The sequence below is a fragment of the Pyrgilauda ruficollis genome, unplaced genomic scaffold (assembly GCF_017590135.1).
Source record: "Pyrgilauda ruficollis isolate IOZ18807 unplaced genomic scaffold, ASM1759013v1 scaffold17, whole genome shotgun sequence".
Lineage (NCBI taxonomy): Eukaryota > Metazoa > Chordata > Aves > Passeriformes > Passeridae > Pyrgilauda > Pyrgilauda ruficollis.
In genome coordinates, this window is record NW_024515875.1 from 9,946,490 (window position 1) to 9,958,586 (window position 12,097).

A 12,097-nucleotide genomic window follows, 5' to 3' on the forward strand; every position below is an offset into this window, starting at 1 on the left:
ATGTAGGTGTTTAATCAGACATGTCTCTCTTTTATGCCAAAATCCAAGTTTTTGCAGGCCACTATTGTGAACGCTCTTTTGACTCAAGTCTAAACAGTCTATTTTTTAGTAATTAATTTGTAAAATATATTTGCACAATTAAAACTGAGTGTAGAGTTGAATGGTTTACCACAGTCTACACAAAGATGCATTCAATTAAATGTTTTCATATTTTAAGAGCTGAAAAATGCTGGAATTATTTTCTGATCAGAGAAGGGTTTCACTTTTATCCATAAGATGGTTTCAGTGGCCTTTCAAACGTAATGGAAACAAAAAGCTCTTGGTAAAAGCAGACGCTGTTTTCACTGTGGTTTTCTGAAGCAATTGCTTCCAGTTGGTGAATGTGTTTATTGAAAGGCTGAGAGAAATCCCTCATTACGTCTGCACAACTGTAACCTAAAGTCCAACTCCTAAAGTCAAATGAAAGTTCCATAATCGCCTATATAAGTTTACAAAAATATTATTTCTTGGAAAACCAAGAAGACTCCTCAGCAAATCACATTTTCTTTGGCTGAAATTAATTGGCTGATTTTGCTGGGCTACTTAATAACAATACTTGCACTGCTCTGTTTTTACAGTAAGCAGAAAAACTTGGAGACCTCCCTCCATTTTGAAAATTGAATCATAGAAAATTCTTGACAATGTAATCTCATTTTGAGCCTTGCTGAAAATTCTCTACCATGTAGTAACAGCTGCCGAGAAAGGCAGAATTGCATGCAACAAATTATTTGGTTAAGAAGTGTATGAAGGGGAAAAAAAAAGGAAAAAATTCCCCCTATGATTCTCAAATATCCTCTTCTATTTGCTTACTTTACCTGCTGCCTCCCCTGTAGGTCCATAATAGCTCAGAGACAGCTGGATTCCATTTTCCAAGGTGGCTGAAAAAGATCCAAACTTGCTCACAGCTTTCTTTTTATTTTCCATTTCTCCTAAAAAAAAAAAAAAAAGAAAAAAAGAAAAAAAAATAATTAATTTTAAGGACAGCAACACATATCAGAACCACCTGACCTGTAAACCAATGGCTGGTGTGAGAAGTGGAACCTCAGTGAGGATGACTAATCTAAATAGACTAAATAGAGCAGGGAAAACCAACATTCCATTCTTTGAGTACAATATAATAGTCAGTTTTGTGCAATACACATGTGGTTTTTTATCCAGAAATAGCATTCTAATTAGTTAGGTGTGTAAAAACAGGTTTAATAGCAACTAGTGTAAAGTCTTATGGAATTTAAGCAGCAAAAGAACCCAGTTCTGGAGTTATGAATCCTTGTTTCTTGGCTGACAAGAATGTTAAACTGCCCATTTCTATTGCATGTGGCCTATGCACTAATAAAAATGACTGTCCCTCACATGTTGTCACAGGGACAGGAGCTGAACTTCAATTATGCCTGAGGGTCTCTTCCCTTCCCTCAGGATATTCTAGGATTCTGTGTGTACTTGGAGGAGAAAGTAAAAGAAAGGACAAAAAAGTTGAGAGAAATTAGATCCAAAGACATGTCTGGGATTTGTAAAAGTGGATCAGGAGTCAAACTCACACAGCGGGGCAGATCAAGGTGTCATGTGATGAATATGTCATGGTGAAAACCACATGAACTAGGCAAGATACACCTCCCAGACACTGCGTCTTACCTTGCCTCTACTTCAGCTGCTGCCACCTTAAAGAAATGTTCTACTGGTAAGAGAAAAACCTGGGATTTCCCATATGGGGAACATATGGGAAATATGTTAAAATGGTGAGAAGAGAAGAGAAGACTACAAAGGCAGGTTAAGGCAGACCAAGCTATCTCCCAAACTCAACATGGGACACATCCTGAGACCTTGTCTGCTCCTATTTCTTGTCTGTCATTGCAATGCTTATTGCTGAATACAACCTGTAGGATGATGGTTTGGAATTTTGACTGTACACATTTACCATTGTACCATCCAGCCACTGTCAAGTATCAGAGTGCATTGATTCTTGTCTTCCCTACTGCCTTTCTGTAAGGTGCTCCTGTTTACATGGGAGGAAAGCCTTGCACTTGTGTCCAGCGAATACAGCTTGATACACACTGGTGATGTCAGTACTGTCTGGCAGACCCCAGAATGATACAGGTCAGCTGTCAGAAGTGCAGACAAAAAAAATCTTGTCTGTGGAAGGGATGCAAATTTTGTATTAAGACAACCTACAATTATACTGCTGGCAAGCCAAGGGGAGAAGCAAGAGCAGGATGTTTTCTAACACTGATGAAGAGGAAAAGAGCTAATATGTGTAAGTTCTCCTTTTCCAATACCCTTCAGTTTGGTGACAGGAATTCCATAATGTTTTTGGCAAACATATACACAAATTGTTACAAACTGGCTTCCTTCTTGGAAACACTCTCACCTGGGTTCAGAAAGGATTTGGATTCAATGCTTTCTGAGTATGAACAATATGTCAACCAACAGCAGAAGTTGCTGGATTGCAGAAAGATCTGTTTTCACAGCAAAGGTCTTGAGGAGGCAATAATGCTGCGGTCACCTGATTCACAAAAGGAGGTCCACAACAAAAGGTGAAATCTTCCCTTTCATTGCGGCTTTGGTCACAATGTACATGATTGAGCTTTCATCTTCTTGCACTTTCTCAGTCCTCTTTAGGATCCAAATGAGTCCTTCACTAAAGAAGAAAACTATTTTCTTAAGGAATGGTGATTTCCTTGCTTTGGAAAAGAGACTGGTTTGCACATGCTGACCTGCACTGTGCTTCTACATCTTGCTAAGACCTCTCTATACAGTGCTTAAGTCAGACAACTGGATTTTTACTTTATTTTTTGGAACACTGACTTTTCTTATTCTCTGCCACTGGTATCAATGTATTTTCTGTTAGTTGGTAAGTTTTGTATCCAACAATTAAATACATCAAACTACTAATTCTTTATATCAGTGACATCAATCCACTGACCTGATCTAATGTGCAGTCCTTCATTAATTTCTTGCTCTTCAGCTTCTTTGAAGTTTTCCACGGGGTCAGTGATATGAATGAAGAAATTGTGCTTGTCTTTCATTACTTTCACCTTTATCAAAGTTTCTGTAAAGCAATGGAATACTATTAGTGCTTCCACCAGGCTTCAGGACCTATTTGCACCCAAATAAATGGAGCACCTGCTACTTTGAAGCACTCAAAAAAAGAAAATTCTCATAACTGGACTGAATCATGTAGTAGAAAAACAAGGCAACAAAATTAAGGTTATCTGAGTTTAGATTAAATATTTAAAAACTTCCTGATAATTAAATCTGAGAGTCTGCAGAAGACTCTGTGGCTTAGATATATTGCATTTGACTGGAAAAATAATTTGCATATTCTACAAATATCATGCATCAGTTGCCATTGAACAAATAAATACGAACTGATTTTTCTGCATTTCTAGTTTTCTGGTACTTCATTTATCCATCAACTGTTAACAGATGACAGGTAACTGTAAAGATTAGTAGTGATAGAGCCTAATATGGAATTTTTTTAACTGGATTTTTACTGCTGAGACATAAAAAAGCATTTATGGATTAAGAAATTATTCCATCAGTTAGCACTGAGTCAAAGGAAAGCATAAAGAAACAAAGAATCACTTTTTACAAACTGTATAGTCTCTACTTGAATCTGTCCTCCATCGGATGGGAAAAGATATTGATTGGTTCCTGATACTTGAATGATATCCTCCCCTGTATTGTAGCCATGAAACTGGAAAAAACAAGTTTTAAATTATCTGTAAATAAGAAAGGCAGTATACACAAAAGAGGTAAATGAAGGACAGACCATCAGGATCACACTGCACTGCTCAACATCTTTTGCTTAGCTATTGAAATAATATAAAAAACCCTTGAGCACATATCTAGCATCCTACAGTCATATCCAAATAATTTCCCAGTTACTAACTGATGTAACTTGCTACATGTGAAAACCATCATGGAAACGGAAGAGTAGCAAGTAACATACAGTGTGAGAGAAAGAGAAGTCCCGATCAAGTGCAAAGAGAAGAAGAGTAGCAAGTAGACCGCTGGGTTAACATACAGTGTGAGAGAAAGAGAAGTCCTGATCAAGTCCAAAGAGACAAAGTACAATGCCATGGGATTACATAAAGGCAAATAAAGATTCAGTTTTCTACCCTCTAGGTTTTGGAATTCAGATACTGTAAATCTAATTAGATTGCTATGCCTTCCAGAGTGCCACAAGATGGCAAAAAATTATGTGACTGTATAAAGAAGTTCAGACTGAAATGCCATCTATTTCTGAGTCTGAAGTCTGTACTTAAGCAAATTTAGACTCAATTATATTGATGTGTGCAAGTTTTAGATGCCAGACAGACTCTACAAATATAAGGTGGTGCAAACTGCTGAAAAACTGTTTGGACAAAACTAGGGAAGAGCTCCCTCTGTTAGTGCAACAGGCAGAAAAAGGAGAGCTGCTGTGTCCATTGAACTGTCTAGACATGAGTTCCCAGGGTTGCTAGGGACATGAAGCACAATCACAGTTTAGATTTCATGTGCCTTAATCTCCAAGAGTGAGCTGAGCTCTACATTTCCTGTTGCACACATGCCAATGGTGTTACTTTCTGAAATATGGGAAAAATACATATTTTAGATTAGGGCACTTCAAGAACATGAATTTTGAAAGAGAAAATATAAGAAATGCTGATTTCCAGTGTGGGCAGTCAAAATTTCAACTAGGTCTAGTAGTTCCTTACTATGGAAGATGGGACAACTTCTTATGTTCCCCTTTTCTATCCTCTCCCACAAAAATCTCAACATGATCAATTTACGTTTGTGTTCATGTCATATTACACTAAAAAATATCTGGTGTAAAGTAATCTTGAACATCAAGAACTGCTTTTAAAACTTTTAGAAAAGGATCTGCTGCTGAAACACCAGAGGTAACAAGAACCAGTTAGGCTTAATTTGCCCTGAACTCAAATTTCACAATTGATAATAGCTCTGCTGTAATCTTGACTCTGTATATAGTTAGCACTTCTCTAATGTGGTATAATAATACAACTCCTTACCTTATAAACTTTCTCAGGACATGGTTCTGGAATGCTATGATCCTCCTCAAGTTCAGCAGCTTTTGCCCATTCATTTTGATACTTCTCTTCAGAAGGTCTTCTGTTTGATTGTTTACTTCCTTTACCTTTCATATCCTGGCTTTTCCTTCCACTTTGCAAATTTTCTTCCTGTTCTTGTTCTTCCTTTTCTCTTTTTTCTTCTTCTCGTAATCGGTCCTGCTCAATCTTCCAAGCCTACATTCAACATTAGGAATTAAACAGACTGTGTTTATCTTTGTACTACAAGATATTTCATATGTGCAGGCTGAAAAGAGTAGAAGCAAACAAAACCAAAGCAATCAAAGTCCTAAGCTAAGACACGTTTCCAAATGTGTCAAAAGTCTCACAATATTATGCACCAAATTTGGATAAAATTAGTGATTCATTCAATCTACAACAGCAGCCATTGTTGACCACAGGAGATGAATCAGGTGATTATTCATATCTTACACAATCAGTCACAGGAGAATGATTTTGTTGAATACTTTTCCACAATGTTTACCACCAAACCACAATGCATCATTGGTATTGGTTTATTCCCCAAATGCAACTGTGAGATTAAATGATTTTATTTTTTTTTACAGAAAGAGGAATGACATGTCAATGCCAAAATTATCAGCTTGCATCAGGAAGACATTTGAGATTTTCTGGAGTATTTAGGGTTTTGTAGCACTTCATAGTCTAAACCTACGAAAAGAGAAGCATTTCTGGGGAAGAAATGGCAAGCATTGAGAGCTACAAGTGAGACGTTAGCCTTGATTGAGCTGTGACAATTAACTCATTTCCTATCTACATTCCATATCAGGACTTGAATTGCACAGCATTATGCACTGTGAGGAAGATGAGACATAATATATCTGTGAGGAGTCAAAAAAAAGCAAGAGAATACAATACCAATAAAACTAGATTTGTGCAGGTTAATGAATAATACCAATGCTAAGACCAAAACAATAGAGTGCTTAATCCCTACTTCAGCCAGAAATTTACTGTGTAAAGCTGGGCAAGTCAATTAATTTGTAATGAATGGTCATGGATCCACCTATAAAATGGGATTCTCTGACATAAGGGAACTCTGAGGTACCATATTGACATTCCCTAATTTCAAACAGCTGTAGACAGTGAAAGTACAGTTGGGTACACAAGTATTTCCATGAATCTGGATCTTATCTTCTCATACCTTTAAAATCAGAAAACTTCAGTAAATAGTAGGATATTATTCATTTCACTTCCTAGTATTGCAACTACAAACTACTTTGGAATGCCTAGTCTATCTCCAAATAGTCTTCTCTTAAGAATAGAACATGGCATGACTCACAATCATTAAGGAATAAATGAAAGAAAACAGCATATACAAAAAATAACAAATAGAAAAACTAAGAGGACTCAGTCAAGCCTCAAGCCTACAAAGAACAAAGGCTTACCTGTCTAACAAATCAGTGCTATCTAGTCCATTTCAGAAACATAAATATTTTTGCCTCACCTTTAGAGAATCTTCTCTGATAATGAGACTTTCCTCATTCTTGGATTGAGACTCTGTTACATTCTCAGGTTTGGTTGTGCTTCCTTTTAAAAGTGAAAGGGAGAATAAGCAAGGTTATAAATACAGGAAAATAGAATAGTTTTTTTAAATGGGGAAAAAAAAAGATGTGCAAGTAAATAAAAATGTTTATTTAAAAATAGGGAAAGTACAATAAAGCAAACCTTAAATATATTTAGAAATAAAACAGAAAGTCTGTTTAGGTTAGAAGAATCTAGATTCTCATAACTGGGGACCAAATACACTAAATAATATATCAAGAGTGTGTGTAAAGACTGGCTCTCTGCTTCTTGTTATTGAAGGCTTTGTTCTGGCAGTGTTTGTTTTTAACTGAGCCAGAATAAGCTCAATACCAGAGTCATAGACATTGCAACCTTTCAGGACAAAATACGCTAAATGCTATCTGAATCTTCAAACCTTCACTAAAGAAACACCATATCCCTCAGTTACTATTACGGCTTGATAGCATCTATGACTTATGAAAAGAGTATCTTCTATAAGTGTAGTTTTATACTATGCTTAGATACCCCATATTTACCTTCTAAAAAAGGTAATTTAAACTCAATTAAATGAACACTATCAGAAAGTTCTAGTTAAATTACTTTGTATGAGAAAGTAGAAATTGCAGTGTCAGTGAAATTGAAAACACCTAAGGACATCTGCGTGTTCCAGCTAGAGGTGATTATGTCCTTTCAGCAAGTACTCTATGAATCATAATTGTCATGAAGCACCACATGGGCAAGATTCATTCTAGCTCCTGTGACAGCTAGATATCTACAAATTATGATTTAGTAGTCATAACTGTACTTTTAGTTTCCAAACTATAATCAGAGGTGTTAACTGAGTTGACGAGTAATGTTTCTATTTTTGTAAATGTTAACTGCTAGTCCTGGGAGGCTTCAAAGTGCATTCTCAAGAAAGGTAAGAAAGCAAAGGATAAGCATAAACAAATCATTGTTAATACCATTTAAATATACAAGTAGACAATTTTGACAGAAGTTATTTTTTGTCAATAGGGGTTTTCAGATTCTGCTGCCTGCTGAACAGTTATTGTGTGAACTCCTTATAATTTTCACTACCCAAAATGTTGCTTGTAATTCAAGTTTGCTCTGCACTCTTGTCAATTCAAGTTTCCCGTTTTAGCTTCTAGCCTATAGCTTCTGACTTCCAGCTTTTATCCTGCCCTTTAAAAAGGAATTTTCCTGAACTGTGTTGCCAGCTTTAACTACTGCTCACCTCTTCATATGTTCAGTCATCTGAACAGATACATATTTGTATGTAATCCTTAATCTCATTAGCTAAGCACAGCTATTGAAAATGTAAATTGATACTAAAGCTGCCAGTTTTCAGAACAGAGAAAGATGCAGAATATAAATATATATATATATTTAATTAATTCCAAAACATATTTATGCTTATATAGATGTCAAAACAGTGTCATCCTATGAAAAAAACATAGGCAATTCTGCTCTGAAAAAATTGTGTCTTAGCACTTAGAGTGAAAAGTTAATTTCCTAGAATACAGTAAAAAGATACCCACTTTTGGCTTTTTTAGTAAAGCCAGTTTTTTTTACAGCATTGGCAGAGTCTTAGAGGGCCTTCTGCTGTGGCTTTTTCTAGTTTAAAAGACTCTATTTCCTTACCCATCTTCTCTTTTTGGTATTTAGCTTCTTCCTCTTTCACCCAGTCTTCAATTAAGTTGGCCACCAGCTCAAGATAGCTCCTGAAAAGCAGAATATCCCTCTATATAACATAATATGGTATTCATTAATATTATTTCAAGTCAAACAAGATCACTTGGCTTCTCAGTTTCTTATACAAGTATTATTCTATAATCTTTGAGACAAGACTTGTATTTGAAAGGATTTCTCTCAGTTTTTACAGAAACTAGTACTTTTCTTGTTTGGTATTTGCTTAGTACATGTTACACTTGGAATTCTGGTTATCCTTTCTGCAAAGAAATGTAAGGAACTTGTCTGCCAAAGAACACCTGCTAAAGAAAAATCCAGGAAATCAGAAAACTTCAAGACATCCAGTTCCAAAAGGTTCAGACTCATTGTCATCCTCACTGTTTTACCACTGAATAACTTATTTTCTTAGTTGTTTTTGATTGATGTTGATTTTTAAAATATGCTTTACTTGTTTATTCAGAAACTGAAGTACTGTTGCATATAATGCAAGCTCTTCTTTATTGGTGTGACAAGAAAGGTGTTTGGAAATTGTCATCCAAATCAAGATGAGAGAATAGGTGTACCATAACCTGCCATGAATTAAGAATATTCACAAGTCACAATTAAGTTGAAGTGAGAACTGAAAGACAAACTGATCCAGAGTTTGCTGCTGGCATCTGCAGTTATTGTCTCATCTTCCAAAGGTGTCTGAAATGACTGCTAAAGTAGCTCACTGTAAACAACTGCTTTCAAGAAAGGAGGAAGCCTAGGAATCTTATATGCAGCTGCCACCCAACCCCTCATTCGGAGTTTTATCAAAATTCTTGAAAGTAAAATTCTTCATGTGTGCAAAACTGAAAGGAGCTTTTGAAGAATGCATCAGATTCAGTTGCTGAGTATATATAATAACTTCATGATATTTTGTATTTACAGCTCAAGATGATTCAATTGTATTCAAAAACTCTGTGTGGAGTAGAGGCTTTTGGTTATGAACATGCAGACAATACAATAAATTCTTGACCTCATATAAGTTTTAAAGTTCTTATTGCAGCAGTCTGTCCAAGAGAATTAATCTGTAGGTCATGTACACAGGCTGGAATACACAGTTCAGGTACAGCTTCAAGATATACAAGACTCTCCCAGCTTCTGCAATGGAGGTGGAGTCTGCTTTGGGAAACTTGCATGGAGAAACTGTTGATAATGTATGTACTCAGCAGGGAGAAGGTTATTCTGTTTGTATCTGAAGAAAAGTGCACAAGCTATAAAAACCTATGGTGTTGAAAACAAAAGGCAGAACTAGTCTGGAACATAGAGTTGCCAGTACTGGAATAACTTGAAGATGAATATATGTTATAAATAAAAAAGAGACTATTCGTGTGGAAAATATTTTAGGCCAATGAAACAGTCATTCAAATTCTAAAATACACATTCTATTAATATGTATTCTGATGTCACTACTGCCAGTGTCTGACTCAGAAGCTCTTCTCAGAAAGGATTATTCTTTTCCAGTAACTTGTGTAATGTGTTTACTATGAAACTATAAACAAATGTCATTAAGATTAACTTTGAGAAAAATAATGGTTTTGATAATGCCTGAATTAATTTGGCTTTCTGATAGAGTGGCCACTTATTCTAACCAGAATTAAAATGTTTTATATACACATTTATTATTGGAGGTACATGTGTCCATGCCTTTGGATTCCCTTATTCAGTGACATCCATTAGATTTCACATGCAGACTCCTGCTGCCCACCCTTTAAACAGTATAATTTCTGAATTTTTGGATGTTCTACGTGAACTACAGGACCTGATATCCATAAAAAAGAAGGAAGGTAACTGGGTTTTCCAGGAGCAAAAGCTGATGCAACATCAGAAATTTAATTTCCTCTTTGCATGAGAATTTGCTGTAACAGGACTCGCTGTAATCAAAATGAAATTATTCTGTGATTCTGTAACCAACTGATTAGCAGATAACAGATTTATATTCCAGACACCAACTATGAGCTGTCACTCTACAAAGATGGTCTGTAGTCTGTAAGCTGTCACAATAAAGAAGTAACAAATGAACACAGATAGAGAACTCTTATCAAAGAAGTTGTCAAGCGCTGCATCTATTGTGCATTTGTAACTCTACTGTGATGAAAGTGTGATTCTTCAAGCTATACTGAAAATTAGAATGATAGCAATTTTAATAAAATCAAAATCAATAAATTGTTACTAAACTCATCAGGAGTCACTTATTTCATACAAAGGTAAAAAAAAGCAATACTACTCTTAATTAATAAGAAGAGTTTGTGCCCATTTCTGGCAACTCAGCAGGATCTGGAAGCTAACTGCAGGCAATAGCTTGAAGCACTCCAGGTATTTAATGAGTGTCTTCCACAGAAGTGTTATGTTGCTTGGAAACATACACTAGCAAATATTTATGATACTTTGTCTGGAAATCTGAAATGATCTTTAGGAGTAAGGATGAATAAAGTCTGAAAATGTGCTGATTATTTTGCATAGTATAGGCAGGTATCAATGACACAGAACCAAAAGAGGACTTCTTATAGCTCTTCAAAAATTCTAAGTAGCATCTACAGCAGTGATGTTGAATATGTCTAGGAAACAAGAGCAAAGCCAAACCATCTTGTCAGCGTTCATGCCATTTTCTTTAGGAACTCCCTGCTGCTTTGAAACAGAACCTGGTGAAATGTCATTGAACAAAGCAGGCATGCCCTAAGCAGAAGTTGTCTTTAATGTCTAAGCCTTGTTTCCAGGGAATGTGGAAGAGTAAGAGGTAGAAAGCACACAGTTATTTCATTCTCAACAAATTACAGTACAGATAAAATATATAATTTCTTCTTTTGATGCAAAATTAGCAGCTTTTCTTTTGCAGGTATTTAGAGCCTTTCCTGTCTCCCAGTTGGTTTTGATCTATTTAAATGAATGTCCTTTCAAGGTGACCAGCCAATCTGAGGTATTACAATCCCAGAGATGAACAGTGGCTGTTTCAGGGACAAATGCTTCCTGAGGAAGTCTGGTACCTCCCCCTGCTTCTACAGCACCCATATACTGTTGGGATGAGGCGTTACTCAGTGTATGGGAACACCTGGTGACACATTAGATGTTCTGGGGTGTGTGACCTGCTCTCTGGTGTTTGTCCCAAAAGTGTATGGGTCTCCTACGGGTCTCATGTCATATGTGTCAACTCTGCCCAGAAAACCCAAATACACCAGGCAGCTGAAGTGGCACCAACTGTTTACGTTTAGGAAACTTGAATTAGGCAGCTAAAGCCCAGTGTCACAAAGAAGTGTAAGAACTGCTGGCAGAGTAAAGAGCTCTGGGTCCCAACAGAATGCTGTGTAACAGCACTTGAGACCACTGATCCTATGCTTGGGTCTGTCTGAATGCAAGACCCAGCTTTACTTGAACATACCCTCTTTCATTTATCTTTTCGGTAAGATTTTAGCTGACCAGACATTTAGTGGATCTGCCCAACAAAACAGCCATAATTTTCTCCAAGAAACTTTGAATTTCTGCTGGTAAATATCTTCTGGCTCTGGTCCTATTCACTGCTAATCACAATAGCCTGTTTTCATGGCAAATAATTTTAAGTCCAAATGCCAGAAAAGCTGAGATGGACCTACACAGGTCCTTGATTGAGAGCAAAGATACAAAATACAATACAAAACACAGCTTCAGGAAGGCACATTTTCCCTATTTAGTATTTAAATCTGTTCAAATATATACAGGTGTCAACAAAAGTTTATTATAAAAATTTCCATAATATGATAAATGAGGCACTACACTCAGAAAAG

The 12,097-nt window shown here is 36.3% G+C and overlaps 1 protein-coding gene across 1 annotated transcript in view; it reads right to left on the reverse strand.

The window, feature by feature from the left end:
• Positions 1 to 12,097, reverse strand: part of SPAG17 (sperm associated antigen 17) — an 87,988-nt gene that overhangs the window by 31,309 nt on the left and 44,582 nt on the right. Inside the window, exons 18-23 of the mRNA XM_041463738.1 lie at positions 8,268 to 8,347; positions 6,568 to 6,650; positions 5,049 to 5,282; positions 3,619 to 3,730; positions 2,957 to 3,082; positions 855 to 968 (exon numbers count right to left, since the gene is read on the reverse strand). Of these exons, the coding sequence (XP_041319672.1) occupies positions 855 to 968; positions 2,957 to 3,082; positions 3,619 to 3,730; positions 5,049 to 5,282; positions 6,568 to 6,650; positions 8,268 to 8,347 (749 nt within the window). The remainder of the gene's footprint in view (positions 1 to 854; positions 969 to 2,956; positions 3,083 to 3,618; positions 3,731 to 5,048; positions 5,283 to 6,567; positions 6,651 to 8,267; positions 8,348 to 12,097) is intronic.